Raw genomic sequence first — 19,715 nt, forward strand, 5'->3', positions numbered from 1 at the left:
ATTCTGTGAAGAAAATCCTAATCGAACCAAGCTGGATTTTATTTCACTCCAAAAAGGAAAGTCTTGTTCATCAAGTTACAGTGCACTCTAAAAGCTTCCTCAAGTCAAAAACATTGAAAGAAGGATTCCTTGCATGCTTCAAAGATTTTATTTCCTATTTGAGACTGGATCAAAGAAGGAAAAAGAGGAAAAAGAATCCTATTCAAAGAAGAAAGAGGGGAAAATCTCATTTTTGAGTGTCTCTGTCCAATTTCGATCAAGCCCTTCATCGGATGATCATCCGGTGTCCAATCAAGCTGATTTTTGGAGGAGAGCTTCATGACTTCTTGATCTTCAAATCCAACGGTGGAATTGTGCATTTGAGCTCTCTAAGTCAGTCCGATTTGTACACCAAAACCCTCCTTGGTTGAGTCAGATTAGGAAAGTAGAATTATATCAAATAGAGACTAGCCTATAAATAGGGAAGGGGACTCTAGGAAAAAAGGTTTTTTTTTGGAAGCTTTGGAGAAGAGTGGAGGACGAATTTTGAAGAGTTGCTGCTGGAGTTTCTACTTATTCCTCTAGAGTGATGTTTCCCTTAACTTCTTCTTACTTCTTCTTCTTTTTCTTCTTTCTCTCTCATGATGTTCTAAACTTTTATTGTTAAGAGTGTAGATGGATCCTTCCATGAATTAATTTATTGATTTCTTTCTTTCATGCAATACAATCCTCTACTCTTCGCTTTCTTTAATTTTGTTCTTAATGTCTAAATGCCTAATCAACATTCATGAATTTCGTAGTATGTTTTCGATTATGTAACAATGAAGAATGCATGCCAAACCTAGGGTTAAAGAATGATAAATTACATCTAACGCGTAAAAGATTAGACGATTTATTTGACATTATTAGGGATTCTATGTTTCATGCAATGCATTGAATTTATCCTCTAAGCGTAACTAGTAGGAGAGATTTAATGTGTTAGGGACCCTCAAGCGTAACAGGTGGGGTGATCTAATTTAGTAATCATGTCGGCAAGGGTAGAGAGTAAATTGATTGTATGAAGGGAGGGATTGATAATTTATGACATGTTCAAAGAAATCGAAACTCTAGCATTTTTTTCATTAATTGATTTGCTTAGTATTTTCCTTTGTGATTTGTTAGTATAGTTAGTACTTAGTAGTTAATCCTCAGTTTTTATCACTAGATAATTATAAGTGTTTTTGAAGTTAGTACGTAATTCGACTCTTTTCGATCCTCGTGGGGACGATATCCCTCTTACCTCTTTATTACTTGAGCAACCTCGTGCACTTGCAAGTACAGACGCAACAAGACATAAGTAATATGAGCAAGCACGATCTAGTAGAGAGTATGGAGAGTATAAGCATAGACCACAGTGGTGCTCAGCATCAAAGTTGGCAATCTTCAGAGTACACATATGGAGATTACACCACAAGTTCAAAACTATAGTGGCTACTCTTCATATGGAAGGCATTCCGATCCTTAATACCCTAACCCTAGAGAGTACTCACTTGGGAGTGAGAGTGAGTTGTTGACTAACTGGTTCAGGAACCCGTAGCCATATGTTCAGCATGAGCACCGACAACGAAAGGACTTTGGCTGGAATCGACCTACTATTGCAGGTTACCCCATAGTTTTGTTCCTTCAATATTTTGACCATGACACTTATCAGGGCCATATACACGCATATGAGAGTGAGACATACTGTAGTAACTCCTTGACTTGGGAGTCGTACGTGGCCATAGTTCAGAATCAAATGTGGCAGCATGCTGAATGATACTCACCAATCTACCAGTCACCAGGTCTAAAAATTGAAACTTTGAACTTTTACAAGTGTACAAGTAATTTAATCGCTTCACTTACAATTGATTGAAAGTGGATATGATGGTTTTTATTTCTATTTATAGGTTGATAATCCATTGAGGACAATTACATTGCTTGGCAATGCGGAGTCCCTAAGGATCCACGACAATAGAGGATCCGTTGTAACCATTGTGGCAAAGTCCTCAACGGAGGCAAATGGAGGTTCAAGTAACACTTAGCTGGTGGATATCGTGATACACCCAGGTGCCCTGTTGTCCCTAATTTTGTGAGGGAAGATATCATAGACCACCTCATCAAGTGGAAGATTGACGTAGAGCTGCTAGTAGAGGACGTGATTATGGTCGTGGTTGTAGTGCTAGTGGACCTGGTGGAGCTGGTGGGGAAGTTGGTGGTGGAGTTGGGCCTTGATTCATTTTGATCTCACCTTCTTTTGTTATAAACTTATAACTTGTATTGAACTTATGATGGTTGTGGTATTGTATTCTTGAGAGTCAAGAATGCGATATTCTATTATACTCTTATGGATGGAATTCTATTAGTATTTAGGTTATTTGATGTCTCCTAGTGGTTCTATATTTCATGTTTTATATTCCTGCATGTTCATTCCTACAACATTTCGGTTTCATACTTAGGGTTGTTTTCTCACAGATCTAAGGCCACTAGTCTATTCAGAAGGCCTAAAGTAGGCTAAATACCAACTTTGAGCCCAACCTATGCCTTAAAAACCCCAAGATGGGCCCTCAAGTTCAGTCAACTTGGTCCATCAAAAAATACAAGATCTCACTCGAGATCTCGCCAACTTGAGCAAGATCTCGCTTTTTTCTCAAGGGCGAGATTGCCCTCGAGAGTGAGATCTTGAACCTTGCATCAATCTCTAGTCTTGTGGTAAATGGGGGAGGGGGGTTGCTTTGTGAATGTTAATACTCAAATTTTCTTGTGAACAATAAAGTGCTAATAATGTGTAGATTACTCGTTGTCCTACATAATCAAATAAGTAGGGCCTTGTCTCACTGCTACTATAATATCGTTGCTGCTGGTTCAGCAATTTTTCTCAAATTTAATTTGATGTTGTTTTGGATCTCTAGGACATACTTGATACTTGATACTTGATACTACTAGTTATTTGCTCTTCCTCTGATGCATCCACTATCTTAATATTGAATTTTCTTCTATAATGACTGGAAATTCTTGAACCTGGAGTCATCAAGTAACGCGGTTCCTTCGAGGACCCAAAAAATTCGTTGGTACAAACTTTCAAATATTGGAAACTAGTCATCATTATTTGTTCACGTGTAATGCTACACATGAGGGGGAAACTGAAGCCTTGGTTTATATCTATTCAAGTCAAAATGGAGCCGTAACCTATATCTACTCAAGTCTTTTGAAGAATATTATCTATGGAGACTTTTATCATAAGATGATATTCTTTGGTTTGCATTAACCTATACTACCTTTTACCTACCTACTTGGTTTTTCATAGCCCATCATATCCTTTACCTACCTACTTGGTCCACAATAACCCATACCATGATTTATTTACATACTTGGTCTGCAGTAACCTATATTATCCTTTACCTACCTATTTTGTTCACAGTAACCTATATTTGACTTGTAGAGACCTTTAGGTGAGGCTCTATTTTTCCCTTTGGTTGCGTAGAATTACTACGCATTACCTACTACTTGCCTTCTTGTGAAAAGGACTTATGTGGCAATTGAAGCTGCACCTTTTACCTACTTGTCCAAACATTGAAGGTGCATATTTTACCTACTCGTGTGGACATTGAAGCTACACATTTTGCCTTTTTTTGTGGAGATTCCTCCCTACTACTGGCATATTTGGATAGGACCATAGTTGTCAAAGTATTCGCCTAGGCGGCAAAGTGGTTTTTCAACCGTTTTGTTTTGAACCGCTTAATTGACGCTCAATCTGCAAAGGATCTCAAAGGCCCAAAGTGACATAAACCTATTTTTTGCTCCGGGGGCGCTGCCCCCACAACCCCGCCGGAGCGGCCTCCCCGGATTCCCGTGCCCGTTGGCATCAAAATGTGAAGCATAAGCCATACTCAACATCAAGAATAAATGAATCAGTAAGTGCCTAGGCGAACACTTTGACAACCATGGTTTGACGAAATCAACTTATGTTTGTGTTCTTTTTTTTGAATAAATGTTCATAATTATGATTCTTGAATGCTTTTTTTTTTGGATGAATGTGACTATTGAATATTTGTTTAGCTTATTATAGAAAGTAGTTGTATTGAAAAGTAGTTTAAAAATAGTTATATTGAAAATTTTTTACCCAACCGCTTTGGTCGCCTAGGCACCGCTTTATTCCCTAATTGCCTAGGCAGAGCCCCAATCTCTTTGGTCACCTTGCCACTTTGACAACTATGGATAGTACGCTAAATATTATTGTTCCTGGTATACTTAGAGATCTGGTTCATCTTCAGGACCGCCTATTATTCTTATCATCGAATGTTTCATTCGACATGAAGATTGTTTACTTAAGTTCTTTGGGTGTCTATTGGCGTATGCCATTGCTACTAATGCTCAAGATAGATGAAGGCTTCATTTTATATATTTTTGTTATTCCAAGATAGAGCCCTTGATTTGTATATTCCAGCTTGAGGATGAGTGTTGACGATTACATCTTAGCATGGCCAAGATATCATGGATAATCTTGACCATGTCCAGGGAAAGTTTGTCGGTTGCATAGCTCAATTTATGGACTGAAACAATCTCCTAGATATTGGTTTGGACGCCTCCAAAAGGCAGTGACCTTTATTAGGTATGAGCAAAGTAATGTTGATCATACACTGGTTTGTCAATAAGTCGGTATCAAGATCACTCTCCTCATTGTTTATGTGGACGATATTGTCATCACATGGAATGATGGTGAGGAAATACCGAGGCTGAAGGACTTTCTTGGCAAAGAGTTTGAAATTAAAGACCTAGAGAAGCTATAGTACTTCCTAGGAATGAAGGTGGCCCGGCCAAAGAAGGGTATATACCTATCCTAAAGGAAGTATGTTCTAGATTTATTATCTGGAGTGAGAATTTTGAGGTTTAAAGCAATTGATACCCCTATTGAGGCTAGAGTTAAATTCTAGGAGAAAGAGAGAATCAATGGACAAAGGAAGATATCAAAGGCTGGTAGGAAAGCTTATCTATTTGTCCCACACCAGACCTGACATTGCATATTTGCATATGCCATGGGGCTAGTGAGCCAGTTCATGCATTAACCATATTAAGCTCATATGAAGGTCATTATCAGAATACTACAACATTTAAAGGGAACTCCTAGAAGAGGGATACGTTTGTCACACCCACGGATAATCTAAATGTATAAGCATATACTGATGCAGATTGGGCTAGGTCTCTTGACAAAAAGTCTATTTCTAGTTATTGTACCTTTGTTGAAGGTAACATAGTTACTTGGAGGAGTAAGAAATAGAATGTGGTAGCCTTATCCAATACGAGAGCTGAATATAGAGCTATGGTTCGTGGAGTTTGTGATCTATTGTAGTTGAAAGGTCTGCTAGAAGACATTGGAGTTCAAGTCCCAAGCCTTATGATGTTGTATTGTGACAACAAGGTTGTACAAGTTATATTGCCAATAATCTTGTGCAACATAATTGAACCAAGCACATTTAGATTGACAGATTTTTTTGTCAAAGGGCAAGCTAGAAAAAAGGCTAATATGTATGTGTTTTGTGAGATCTAGAGACCAAATGGCTAATATTCTCACCGAGGGTTTGAAAGGAGATTTCCTCCCTATTGTAGGCAAGTTGGGCATGACTAACATCTATGCCTCAACTTGAGGGTGAGTATTGGTTGGTTCGGTTTATTTATTTAGATTTGTTATTTCTTATTGCCCAAGTAAGCTATTTGTAATAAAATATTGTACTTTCCACTTCATTATAAATAAAGGGGATTAGGATCACATTGAACTATTAGGCCATTCTACCACAATCAATGATCTCAACACTGTTACATAAACAATTTCGAGATGTGACCTTAAAAGAAAAAATTCTATGATAATTGCACCTCAGCAGGGTTGAATCTAATGGGAAAACTAAATCCGTAAGACCTTTTCAACACCACAAAATAATTATATGTCATACTTCCCTATTTTATGAAATACCAATTAAATTCCATAACTTTCACATGGATTTCGGAAATTCTTGAATTTTAAATCATGATTGTATGCAAGGTTTTAAATTTCGCAAAATTTTGCCAAGATTTCAGTGTTTCAATCCTCACAAAAACAAAATAGCGACATAAAGCAAAAACGTTAGAATCTCGGTCAAAATATTTGAAATCTAACTGAAGTTTCATTGAAGTTTCATCACGACAATCCTTACCCTTGTGACACTTTCTTTAAGATGGGTTGGCTGTTTTATAAGGATAAGGATACCCACACAAGGGTAGTGTCCAACTATACGAAGCACTACATGGGTTCGATGACATGGACTGAGTATGTCACCACGTTCGCAGGGCATGCCTACGGGGTTAGAACAATGGAGCCACCATGACACAGCAGCTATTATTAGGTTATTCATAGATGTGATGTTTTACGTGTACAGTAAATTTGTAATTTCATAGATGTGATGTGTTATGTGTACAGTAAATTTGTAATTTGTAATTCATTCATATACTGTTGTGTTATACACTTATATTGTTTTAACCATGTACTACTGACTACTGACTCTACACCTATAGTTGATACTTATATATTGAATTTTAGTTGTTGTCTTTTTTGTTGCATTTCAATAAAGATCTTGGTGTTCTCTTGCATCATATCCATATTTAGATTGATTAAAATTCATGTTGCTGACTTCCCATTTTGATCCCATGCAACTAGGCATGTATTGATCAAGAACACCACTTCTGGTTAGGTTTTGGGGAAAAAAATAACATTCCCAATATGTTTACTGGCTTCAGATTAGACTAGACACTGAAAACCAAGCCAGAATGACCCCAAAAACCCACCAAAACTTAAGGTTAAAAAAAAAAGAGAGATTTCCGAAATTTCGGCAAAATCTCATTGAAATTTTGGAATTTCGGTCATCTCAATCAGTACCGAGATGACAGAAATTTCGCACCTTGGTTGAATGTCTGCACTTTAATATTCTTTCCATTGCCAAGAAATAAAATCAAAAGTAAAATAATGACCATCAAATCTGTATGCTGGAGCATCAATTGAAGTGCTAGTTCAGTGCCTACATATGTTGTTTAAAAAGTCTCTCTAAACCTCGCATACTTGTGCACATACTCACAATGTTGGTTTTTAATATTTTTCTTTGCTCTTTGATAAAATGAATAGAAGACATGTGCTGTCTTTACAGATACAAATGGCATTAGGTTCAGAGAACCGTACTCCATATGTTATAATAACCAGTAATAGGATGTCAAGGATTATTAAGTAGTTTCAAAATTCTTCCTGACAAAAGAAATATATGGTATCGAAAGAACATGCAGACAAATACAAAGGAAAGCGGGCATGTGTAGAGCATGTGAAGAAACACAGTCATTCAGGAGCAAGTAGCAACCCAAACCTTAAAAATAAATAAATAATTGTCCAGCTAACACGTTAAGAACAATAAAAAATCCATGCAAGTTACCTTTCCTCTGCAATATTGTCGATATAGAAAAATAAGATAATCCCGAATAGTACCGTGCTCAGGTAAGCCCATGTTGGGAATGGTAATTCTGTGTTGCTATTAGACGGTGATCCCTAAAGTTACTCCAAGAAGGAAGCAAGGAAACTATCAATTGTCAATCAGTAGAAAAAAACTATGAAGCTCAATAGTATTATTGAGCAAAAAACCATAGATCTTCAACTAAATCAATCAAATTGAAATTCAAAAATAAAAGTTACAAATTGAACTTACTAATATTATGTCCCACATGGCAAAAGGAAACAAAAAGCATGTTGCAGAAGTGATGGTTATTGCATGAAGCCGTTTTTTAAGCTGATTCTAAAAGGAAATAACAAATCAGTTAGTAACTAAAAACTATTAATTGGTATAATTGATGTTTAAAAGTCAGTAAAATAAAGAATTGTTTTAGGACATGAAAAACCTGACCCTAGTAAAACTTTTGGCCAACTTCCAAAAAGACATAAATTTGAATATATGGCCACCAGTACCTTCAGTGACACGCGTCTTGCAATCACCCTTCTCAAAGCTGATAAGACTCCAGCAGTAATAGGAATTGCCATTTCTTTCATGCCTATCAATTTCTCTGTCTCAATCTCCGTACCAACACTATCTTTAAATGGTGTCTTTAAGTTAAGTAACAATCCTTGCCGAAATGCAATACAGACTCAAGAAATTAAACTAGGATTTTGTTCATCTGAAAAAGTATATTATAATACTTTAACTACTAGAATATAAATATCTAGGCATTCCAAAAGTTCAATATCTAAAAGGATATAGATTGGTGAGTAGGTATTCAAAGCCCATCCTTGAGATAGGAGGTAAAATGACCCCACCATTGCAATTAGTCCACCCACCTGGCAAGATACAAAGAATATTATCATACATTCAAGTGGAAGTTCAACATATACTTTTATGTCTTTCTCTCATCAATCCAGTTGATGGAGGCTCACTGTCAGAAAACATCAGTTGGACATGTAGCATGTTCAAGCTTTAAAACATAACAGCCTGTGTATTTGAAAGGTTTTTTCAGGGACAGCACAAACATAATTGGTAGAAGAATACATGCATATGCCATTTGACAACATGCATAACTCAGGATGCTCTAGAATCTTAAAAATATATATATAAAAAATAAATAAATAAATAAAATAAAATAAAAACCAAAAAGCTGCAGCGTAAGCTTTTAATAGAAATTGAGCCAGTGGTCCAACTCATCTATTCCATATGGTAGAAGTAACTGGTTCAAAAAATTTATATCCAAAAACAAGACTTCTATGGTCACAAAGATATCATGGTGACTAATAAGAAACTGTGCATAATGTACCTAAGCAATGTAAATTATGCAGCTAGTGGTATCAAATAGAGGAGTTAATAGAATTAAGCAACACGAAATCTTGGTGCTTAACTTACAACACTACCTTTTTCCAAATGAAACCCCTCCGTCCATACAATAATGCAGATAAAACTCCTAGGACTGCACCAGCATACTCGGCCATTATAGCTCTGAAGTTTAATAAGAAACAGAATCAATCAAAAGATATATTTATGCAATCAAAAGAAAGAAAAGGGGGGGGGGGGCGCAGAAGCATAGTAACTGAGGAGTAAAAAGGGAAATTTCTCCCAGAATTACAACAGTCAAGACCTCCAATTAAAAGTCTATCTCCATCAGAAGAGAACAATTTCAGCATGGCCAGTTCACCAAAATTGCAAAAATTGCCCTCCTCACCCTCCCTCCCCCCCCCCCCCCCACAAAAAAAAAAAAAAGAAGCAGAAAATTATAATATGCCAACAGATTTTAATATTTGAATCTTATCCGAAAGAGGTATACCAAAACTAAAATTTACCTCAGAGGACCACATGATTTGAGGCCCTTTCCCCACAAGATGAAGTATAATGCCATTATTCCACCATTAATCACAGATGGCACAACCTGAAATTTTACTTCTGTTCAAAAAAATGCACAAATATAGGATAGAACTTTCCTCTAATGTTTCTTTTCCTATGAGAAGGAAGAAGAGAGCTGACCTGTGTATTCGAGAGTGGTCTTCCTTTCCAAGGCCTCTGCAATACTAAAAACAGGATGCAAGATGGAACCAGACAACTGAAGATAAAAACTACAACTGAAGCACTTTGCTGAGACAAATAATGGTGCATTGAGTAAACCGACCATATTCTCATAAAATTACCCATAAAATGGATAATCTGCAATGGAGTGTGCCTACATGGGTACGGGAAACTCAGTGTTATTTTTGCACAGCTTGAGCTAGTGAGGCAATGCAGTAAAGATATCCCTATACAGTTTCACTCTATCATATTGGATTATATTTCTAACTGAAAAATGCATACAGAAGTGAAGACTACTGTTAAATAAATGAATTGTCCTATGGTCTGATGGGAATTGGGAGCAATTAGTATCTTCTGATAGGCTTGACAATGACTAAACCAGAAACAAGTCAACTCATATGCTAACAGACAAAATGAAATCATTCACCCAATCCAACAGTGAACTGGTTGAAGGGTTGACTGAATATTAATGGATAAACTGAAAAATAATCAAATTCTACTTGCTCAAACCAAATCAAACATGAAATAGTTAAGCCAAAAGATTAAAACATTAAATGTTAGCCTCACTGTGTCTATTAAACCAATAGAAACTGAGACAGCATCTAGTGATGTGAGCACTGATTGACCCCCCCAGCCAAAAGCTAAAGTGGGGCCCAATTTCACTGTTGAAATCTAATTCCAGAAGTCTAGCTATACTAGTAGAGCCCCAGTCCAGTTTAAATTTCTTATTTGGGTTGCGACTGAGTTGGTTTCATCGGTTAAGTTGTAGATAAGACTCTTTTTACAAGAAGAGTTCCCAATCTAATAGGAGGTCGTTTTTAATTGGAATCTGTCTTTAATAGTGGCTGTGATTCACTTAGCTAAGGAGTCTTTCTTTAAAGGGGACTCTTACAGATAAGTTAGTCTTTTATTTCAAGAATCTTCTTCTAATTTTGGTGATTGTTAATTAGTTGTAAAATGGTATCCTAACTTATAAAGGAACTCCTAGTTAAGTTGGCCTCTAATCCGTCTTAGTTGAGTCAATATAGAGTCTCCCAGTTTGAGTTAAGTTCTTTCTTTTTGAGTTGAGTTAGTCTTATAAATAAGCCTCATTGCTCATTGTAATTCTTAAGTCTAGATGAATAAAAGTTATTGATATTGCACAGCTAAGGAAGGTGCAGCATGGTCCTATTTGGGTAGGACCTTGTGGTTGTTTAGTTCTCTCATTTCTCTCCCTCTTTCCTGCAATCCAGCAACTGTACAGCAGCCAATCAACAGCTCCAGCAAGCATCCTTCAAGGTTTTCAGCAAACCAGTGAGTAAATACCCTCCCAAATCCCAAATCCCAATCCCCTGCTCCACTTCTTCTCTTCTTCCTTCTTCTTCCTTCTTCTTCCTCCCACCCAGCGCAACCCTAGAAGTCCCCCTTTCCCTTGTTGCCACAACCTGGCAGCAACTTCCCCACCCCCTGTAAACCTCAGCCCCTCTCCCTCATCCCCAAGACAACCCTAACCCCTCCCGTGGCCGGTGCAAGTGCCCACACCCCATTCCCCTGCTGTAGCTTGGCAGCAAGCATCCCAGCCCCCCCCCCCACCCCTTGCAGACCTTCCAGAAGCCTTTCCCACCCCTGCGACCACTGTAGGACCCCTCAACTCCTCCCTCAAACCCAGCAGCATCTTTCCCACCCCCTCTTTGACTTGCGGCAGATCTGAGAAAAACAGAAAAGAAAGAAGAAAAAGAAAAGGAAAAGAAAAGAAAAGAAAAGAAGAGAAAAGAAAGAAAAGATTCAAGAAAGATTGCCCAAGACTAATTCCCCAAAACCCCGAATTTTCCCCATGTTTGGAATCAACCCCTCCATTTACCCTAGACCTCACCTAATCATTCAAATTACCTCATTCTTCTCTCCATCTACCTTGTGGCAAATTTTGGATATCCCACAACTCATCCCATAGAGATTTTTGTTAAACCCTTAACAAACCTTAGGATCCCAATTGTGTTTCTTTATCTTCCTTCCAATTTCCATCTATCCATAGGTGCCCTAAAATTATTAGATTATTTGCTGGAAGATTCTGGGCAACACTTAATTCAATGGAATCATTCCAAGAAACCCTAACCCTAGAATTGGGTTCACATCATTTAGTGCAACCACTACCATCAACACTAAGGAGTGAACTATGTATTTCAAAAAAGCAGACACTTCTCCTGAAACACAACATAACCATTTATCACCAAGTCTCCTACTGTAAAAATTTCCATTTTGACTTATGATCAATTTGAGACATAAACGTCTAATTGCTGCATGTGTTTTATTTTAATTGTAGTTTACTCCAGCTGCCAAGGTTTTGTCCTCCTTCACATATGTATAAATGTGGCTTGAGGATCCAAAATCATATGAGGATAGACTAAAAATCATTGCATCCATTACTAGATGTATCAATAGGTGTTTTTAAGAGACCCAACAAGCTCCCAGATTTGCATTTGTTAGACTGTATTAACAGTTCTTCCAACTGTTGTGTTTACTCAACTGCAGAAGTTAACAAATTGTAAAATTCAAATCACAATTGTGCCAGTAAGATATACAAAGGAAAGAAAGAATCAGTAATCATAACCCCCATACTTGGAGGAGAACTAGAACTTCGCAAGGAGTTCAACAAATGCTACAGAAACCGCATTTCACACTAAGTTTCAAAAGCATAAGAATAAAAATTAAAAAAAAAAAATCAGAACTAAACACAACCAGAACCAGTGACCTACAATGTGTTAAATTTCCGTCAAAAAGAAGGGAACAGAAAGTCAATAAAAATATGAAATCTATGAGTGAACAACAAAGACTACGGTTGCTTTGTGGACTTCAGATCATTTAGGGTTCCAATCCATTAAACCAAAATGAAAAACAAATGGTTCATTTCCTACCTCAATAATGCAGCACGAGATCCTCCTCGATCTTCAGAAACCTGCTTTGAAGACATCATCTTTGTAATTCCTCAATTTGGAGTCGGCCTCACTAGTTATAGATTTTCGTACTAAGGAAGGTTCGAATCCGTAAGAACTTCAATTTCACTTCTTTCTTCGCATTGAAGTAGAAGTTTTAGATTTTGATATTTAAATTTCCTTGAAAAATTATCATTTTACCAAAAACAAAGTTCAAGTTGGGAGTCCATGTATGAAAAAATTGAAGCAGGACTTCCGATAGATAAACCCTCGAACGAACACGGTTCCCAGTATCGGATCGGATTGTTATACACCTCGAGAGATCCTGAGTTGGCACTGATCCTACCGGTTCAACTCAGTAGACCGCTGAATATCGGGATCGGATCGGTAAATCATACGGTTCTAACTTCTAACTTCAAAGTTAGTTCATAATTCTCAGGATCGAATCGGCCGATTCGCATGGCTTTGCATGGTATCAGCCTTGAGATTCTGATTTATAGAGTAGAAGAAATATAACCATCACCGATAAAATGTTAAGATTGCCAATAGACAGCCAAAAACTGGTGTTAAATCTGTGCTCAAATTTTTAATAAGAGTCTAATAAAGAAAAATGCCCCTTTGCCCCTCCCTTCTATATTTTGTGGAGAAGCTTTTGGCACTAGGTTCGCCTTTTCTTCCAAACAATTGTTCTAATTCTATGATCCAAGTGAGACTACTCAGACAATTTATCTCGAGCTTGAATGCAATACATGTACAACAAGATGCATGACACCTTAGAAGCCAACGACAAACAGGAGATTTGGAGGAGTAAGAGCCCTTACAAGATACATGACACCTTAGAAGCCAACGACAAACAGGAGATTTGGAGGAGTAAGAGCCTGTAAGGGCTCAGACAAACAGGAGATTTGGAGGAGTAAGAGCATGTAAGGGTGCAACTTGAGCCAACAAAAAACATCACCCCAACCCTGAGCCTGCTAAAAATTTTGTGGGCTTAGATTTCAGTTTGGATTTCTCAGACCCGTGGGCTAGGGGCTGGGCCAAGAAATTGCAGCCAAGATCTAGTTGGGCCAGACTTCAAGTTAAAGCCTCAAGGATGGCTCAGTCCCAACTTAAATTATATGTCTATTTGAGCCTTGGATCTTCTACCCATCAAGGTAGAAGTATCCTCATGTTTCTCCACCATTTAGTAAGGGTGGGGTTCACCTCAAAATATTAACATTGTGAATTAAAGGTGGGACCTTTGGTGCATATGGCTCCACCCTTATTGTATGGTGAAAAGCATAAGGGAAGCACATACCTCTCTCCATCTAGACTCCTCTTTTTTGTTTTTTGTTTTGTTTGTTTTTTTTTTTTTTGGTTGGGGGGGAGGGTTTGTTAAACTAAAAGGGTTCTCATTGACAGTGATAACAATCCCTATATAACAAGCAGTGTTTTTGTAGGACCATAATAATTTTGTACTACACTTAGCATATTAGCCGTAAGTACTACTTTAGTTATCAACGGGGCTAGTGGCCTAACGCAAGGAAGCCCTCACTAGAGTTGCTTAATCCTCGAACACCCCTTCCTTATCTTCGACCATTGATTAAAATCCTATTGAGCACGTTACTGAGTCTTCTACCTCCCTCCATGCGCACAATCTTGACCGTCCTGGGTGTAGAAGGAGTAACCATCCTATTAAAGGGCACAACCCTTACGGTGACAACTTCTTGATTGAGCATAAATCATCCAAGAGAAAGAAGGAAAAGAAAAAAATCCGTAAAATAGTTTCTTTTGGTCTTTGTCTAGCCCTTGTCTTTAGGCTATGTCGTAGTTGCTATGTCTGTTCACTTTAGCTTCACTTAATTTCGCTTTGTTGTATGTTCACTCTTTCGGTTTTTTAATGAATTTATTTATTCATCCAAAAAAATAAAATCTTTTTAATTTTTTATTGGAAAAAAAATGGGATCCATGCACTAATTGAATGACAAATTTGATGCCATAGGCTTCTGCTGAAGCTGACAAGGGGACAATTTTTCTCAACAATTTTCATTACTATTTCTTCATACCAAAAAAAGAAATTTACAACATAAAAAGTTCACATCATCCGATGATATACTCTTTATCTGTTCAGAGAAAAGTTGAAGATGTGGTTATACCTATCTAGATTATGAGATATTCATATTGAAGAGTGGCCTACCATGGTAGAAGCAATGGTTGAACCAGTGCAGTGGCCTACCATGGTAGAAGCAATGGTTGAACCAGTGCTTCTGATAACAACAATAGAAGAAAGCCCTAAAAGATTCCAACATTGTTGCTTCACTAATATCGAATAAGATTTCTGAGTAGCTAACAATCTCAACCACCTTGGGTCCCTGAACAGCTGAACTTGCCCAGAGTAGTTAAATGCGGCTTTCCATGACAACTTCATCAATTAGAAAATCATATTGGGAGACATATGTGATTCTAAAATCTAAATAGGGAATATGGTCTATCCATTTAGTTAGTGAAGGGTCCCATATTTCTTCCTTATACATGCATTCTGAAGTGAGAGAATAGCAAGTCCAAATGTAGTCAAAAGTAAAAGAAGATTCAAAGTTGCTTAGAGGGTTTTCAAGAACCCACATTACCCATATTGTTGTGAGCATTGTGTGGCCCATTCAAGCTGTCTTCCTCTCTGTTTCAAATCTATAGGTGCACTGCACCTAGCTTCTCCCCTTCAGAAAGAAACTCATTCTCAACTAGTTTCCTGTCTCTGATCATTCTCTGCAATTGTGACTTGGTAACATCTGGGGAAATCTAATATCACTACAATTGTGGGTCTTAAGGTTTAATGTGTTATGCTTGTTCAGCACCAATTGGTCACTAAACTATAAAGATGAACAGGTAACTACAGTGAAATGGAAGGCAATAAATAAATATAAAACCTTGATTATGGGATTGAACTGGTCTAGGGTTTAATGGATTGTTAGAGTGAAAACCAAGAAATCACGGACAGAAACGGAAAAAAAAAATCAAAGGAACAAATAGACATAGCATGGTTCACATACCAATGCAATATACTATGTCTATGGGTGAAAAAGAAGAATTTTCACTATGAAGGAGAAGATTACAATGGCGGTCTCTCAACCAATCACCAAAATAGTCTCACAAGACCCCCACCACCAAAACTGCAAAAACCCCAGAGCTGATAATGACTCCATAAAAGAACATAAAATACATATACATAGAGTTTTAGTTAGGTAAACTAGTTAACCCATCGGGTTGGATTATACCATACCATAAAGAAAGATCAGGACCAAGATCTCTGTGTCAGTCAATGATTTCACAAAACAGGTCATTAAAGTTGCCCACCAAATACATTGGTGTGGATCCATCTTTGAAGTCAGAAACAAGATTTCAGGTCACAGGTAACATGGTTGAAACCAGCAAGGTTATACTGTTCACTCATGGGTACCACCACTTTCATCTTAAATGACATAAACAAGACTTCTACATATCAAATTATTTGATCAAAAGGGCCCATTTTCTTGGGGTTGTGTCTTTTATCCTTTGTTCCACTCTTATGGGCAACCAATATTTGATGAAGTTTTCTTTGTGGGTCATCCACGGTTGGGTTGCCAGGCCTAGATCCACAAACATGTTCAGTTTGCTTGTTTGTCTGTTTTCTGTTTTTTATCCTCTTTCTTTCATGAACTGTTTGCGAATTGAAAAGAAAGTATGCTTTTCTTAGCTTGGATTCTCAGTTAGACTGGAATTTAAATGTGAGTCAACACTGAGGTAACCTGATTTGTTATTGACTTGATCTCCCTAACTTTCAGTTAATTAATCAACTAATCATCATTTGTCTTGAAATAATCAATACCAAGATTGCACTCCACCCAATCCATGAACCATAATAGGATTCATTTAGTTGACTGTGACTATAATTAAATACAGAAACTTTGTTTCCATCAAAAGGAGCAATTTTGTGATATCTATGATGGTAGTGAAGGAGTCGATCGGGCTGAGAAGTGAGTTCGTGTAGTGTTACCTTGTTCTATTGTCTTATTGTGTTAAGAAAAGAGATAAGTGAGATTTTGGTATTTGCATGTCAAGTTTGAAAACAGTTCTTGCTGAGACCTTGGTGGTATTGGGAGATTTCCATTGTGACTTTCTTCCATCATATACTTATTCATCTTCACCTTAAGTTTTTTGGTTGGTAATTTCAACAAATCTCTCTCTCTCTCTCTCTCTCTCTCTGAGACTCACACACACTAAGACAACTGTGGAAGAATTTACTTGTTTCAGGGCTTAATACAGGAACAGATGCAGAAACTCTGTGCCTTAGCTAAAAACAAGAAGTAAAAAACAGAAACGTTACCATACAAGGTCTAAGATTCCGCCACTCCTCTTATTATGCTAATCAAATAGTGATAGATATGACTAGACATTTTCAGCTTTAAATTTTGGGTTATTGACTATAACTTTCTTCATTGTTTTCTAATGAAAAATGTCCATAACATAACAAAACTCTAGTCCAATCAAGGTCAGATTATGTCTAAACTCTGTTCATGCCGACACAGCTACAACTTGCCAATCATCATTAGCTTATCATAAGAGTTACTGTTTAATGTCAGAACCATGTGTGACCAGTGTTAATTTAAACCAAGAAGATAAAGACAGTTGTCTGCTAATCAAGTGATTCCTCATTATTGAATCATGAGTTAATCCTTCTCTAGTAGAGCTATTACAAGTTTCTTTTGCACATATGTATGTATAATATGAATAGGAGATGGATTTGATTCGAGTGGATAAAACTGAAGAGGAATATAGAGCATGATTATGTGGTCAGAGCAGCAAGGTCAGTCAAAGAGGCCATGTTGAGTGGAAGCAACTGAAACCTCCATACCCTTCTCTCATCAACCTCTCCACCTCTTGTGCTTCATATGCATTTGTCCCCTGCAACATGAACAATCCAAATTTCACATTATTCCCTTTTACATACATATAAACATATAAATCACTAATTAAAATTCCCATTGTTCCCTCTCAGGTATATTAAAGACATTTCAGCATTCATTTTGTGTCAGAACAGTGACACAACATATGGCCAGCAAAGGTGATCCTGGAAGTAGGTGGAATAATGAGGGCCTGTTCAGGGGAAGTGTCTGCACTACAGAGACTTAATAATTCCCCATACAAGTTCTAGTATGGTTCTTCCATTGAACCCACCAAGACAGAATCCCTGATCTATCTTACTAGCAGTTCTATTGGGAACTGTTGTGTGTAAAGAGCAGGTTTAGGAGCAACTATATAGTCCAAACACAGACACCACTGAGTGAAGAGGAAACAGTGGTTCTGTTAAAGGATTAGAGTCATCACTCCTTCATAGGGCCCTATAGAACCCATGAAGTCAACATAAAGCTAGCTTTGGTGGGCGGCTCAAAACAAAGAACTTCATGAGACAGACCTTAGCAGGAGCTAAACCATATACACATAAACCCATATAATATAAAGTTGGCTGCATGCCATGAGCAGGAAACGTGGATCCAGGTTTGGGACTGGTGTGTGGTTTGTGTGATTATAAGAAAGGGAAATAAATAAATAAATAAATAAATAATAACTGAAGAATCACCTGCATTGTTCCAAAGACTTCCATATCTGGGCTATAGTCATGGCCAGAACTTGCAGCAGAAAGCTTCATAGAAAGGAACTACAGGAAGCAGGTAAAAAGAAAAAAGAAGGACAAGAAGATAAACTAATTAGAATCCAATTCACCTATAATTTCTCAGAATATGAAAATTTCATTAGATTTCAATCCTAGCTCACCTCAACTTGATTCTGCAATGACTGGACATAGTTGATAATCTCATCCAACATTACAGCCATTCCCATTGTCTGCAAATCAATTATTCCAAATTAGAAGAGAAAATAGATTCTTTGACACTAAGTTCTTTAAAGGAGGTGGGGGAAGAAAGGAAGAAAAGTATCACTGACAGATACCTTGTAGCATCCTGGAACCAAGTCTTGCAAGCATCTCAGTCTCTCATTGATCTTTTCTCTCCTCACCTGACCCACAAGAAAGTTTCAGATTCAATTCTATTAGTATCCTTTCCTTAAGTTACTTTTATGTAGGACACCAAAGGTACAGATCAAAATCAGCTTCTTTCAGGGTTCCATAATTAAAAGAGGAAAAGAAAAAAAGGGTTCTCTGACAAACTTACCCTCTCTGCTATACTGTGGCTATCAGTGGCTTGGCCCCTTCTTGCTCTCACATGAATCACGTCCTTAGATTTCTGCACTTCTTTGTTATTGCTTCTCCCTCTCTTTGCTCTCCCTAAGCTCTGGAAGTACAAGAATAAAGACAATATGTTAACTTAGTTTCTCATAATATTCAAGATATACTACATGACAAAAGAAACAAGAGAGAGCATTGAAGAAACAGAGTAAACATACATTCTTTCTCTTAATCTTTTCATTTCCAATCAAACCAGTTTCAGAAACAGGGTTAGAAGAATTCCCTGAGCTGCTCTCTGATACTGCCATTGTTTTCTGTTTCTTACTTTCTGGAACAAAATCTTCAGCTGCAGCCATGGAGTGAGCGATTGGAACTTCATCTGGACCATCTGAATGATACAGGCCTTGAAGATTATTACCAAATTCAACAGAGAATTCAGGTTGTTGCTGTGGGAAGAAATTGTCACTGGATAAACCCATGAAACCCTGTAAACTTAAATTGAGATTCTCCAAACCATTTGGATTCAATTCTGCAAAATGGTTTGTTAGCTCCATGTTGGTGTCAATATCCAAGACTGTGAATGGCTTGAACCTCAGTGAATCTCCTGAAAACTCATCCATGGACTAAAAATTCTAGTGCTTCTCTGATAGAACCCAAAAGGTGTTTATAAATAAGGAGTAGGGGAGCTTGTGAGATCATTCATACTTGTTTCTGGCATTTTATTTACTGCAAGTACACTTTGAGTTATGCCTTGAACCTACTATTTCTACCCTTTTAAGGTATGGGTAGAAACAGAAGAGGGTCCACGAGGCAGTCCCAGCTTCTGGGTTATGTTCCTTTTGTGGACCCACGTCCTGCATGTATATATCCAGTAATTTTGGTCCCACTGTAAGCTTTTGCAGAGAGAGTGAGATACAAAATAAATAACATAAAATAAAACTTGAGATAGGCAAGGAATGTTAGTTCATGGCATGAGTGTTTTGAAGTGATAATTTCAGAACAACACACAGGTGGGCTGTGGGCCTTGTGGCAAATGGGCTCCATTCTGAACTGGATAGATTCCAC

The 19,715-nt window shown here is 37.5% G+C and overlaps 2 protein-coding genes across 2 annotated transcripts in view; both read right to left on the minus strand.

The window, feature by feature from the left end:
• The window catches only part of LOC149012573 (zinc transporter), a 44,627-nt gene extending 31,910 nt beyond the window's left edge, over positions 1 to 12,717 (minus strand). The window contains exons 1-8 of the mRNA XM_089160244.1: positions 12,437 to 12,717; positions 9,507 to 9,699; positions 9,326 to 9,411; positions 8,900 to 8,984; positions 8,257 to 8,335; positions 7,970 to 8,100; positions 7,713 to 7,799; positions 7,443 to 7,555 (exon numbers count right to left, since the gene is read on the minus strand). Coding sequence (XP_089016370.1) covers positions 7,443 to 7,555; positions 7,713 to 7,799; positions 7,970 to 8,100; positions 8,257 to 8,335; positions 8,900 to 8,984; positions 9,326 to 9,411; positions 9,507 to 9,699; positions 12,437 to 12,495 — 833 coding nt within the window. The 5' untranslated portion in view covers positions 12,496 to 12,717. The remainder of the gene's footprint in view (positions 1 to 7,442; positions 7,556 to 7,712; positions 7,800 to 7,969; positions 8,101 to 8,256; positions 8,336 to 8,899; positions 8,985 to 9,325; positions 9,412 to 9,506; positions 9,700 to 12,436) is intronic.
• A 4,526-nt stretch (positions 12,718 to 17,243) lies between these two features.
• Positions 17,244 to 19,270, minus strand: LOC149012574 (transcription factor BEE 3-like). The gene is made up of 6 exons (XM_089160095.1): positions 18,869 to 19,270; positions 18,637 to 18,756; positions 18,416 to 18,481; positions 18,242 to 18,310; positions 18,048 to 18,125; positions 17,244 to 17,371 (listed from the first exon to the last, which is right to left on the minus strand). Exons 1-6 carry the CDS (start codon positions 19,268 to 19,270, stop codon positions 17,279 to 17,281), a joined length of 828 nt encoding a protein of 275 aa, XP_089016221.1. The 3' UTR covers positions 17,244 to 17,278.
• Between the last annotated feature and the right edge of the window lie 445 nt (positions 19,271 to 19,715).

The sequence above is a fragment of the Hakea prostrata genome, chromosome 6 (genome assembly GCF_041222555.1).
Source record: "Hakea prostrata isolate BN-2017 chromosome 6, UWA_Hpros_2, whole genome shotgun sequence".
NCBI classification, from domain to species: domain Eukaryota; kingdom Viridiplantae; phylum Streptophyta; class Magnoliopsida; order Proteales; family Proteaceae; genus Hakea; species Hakea prostrata.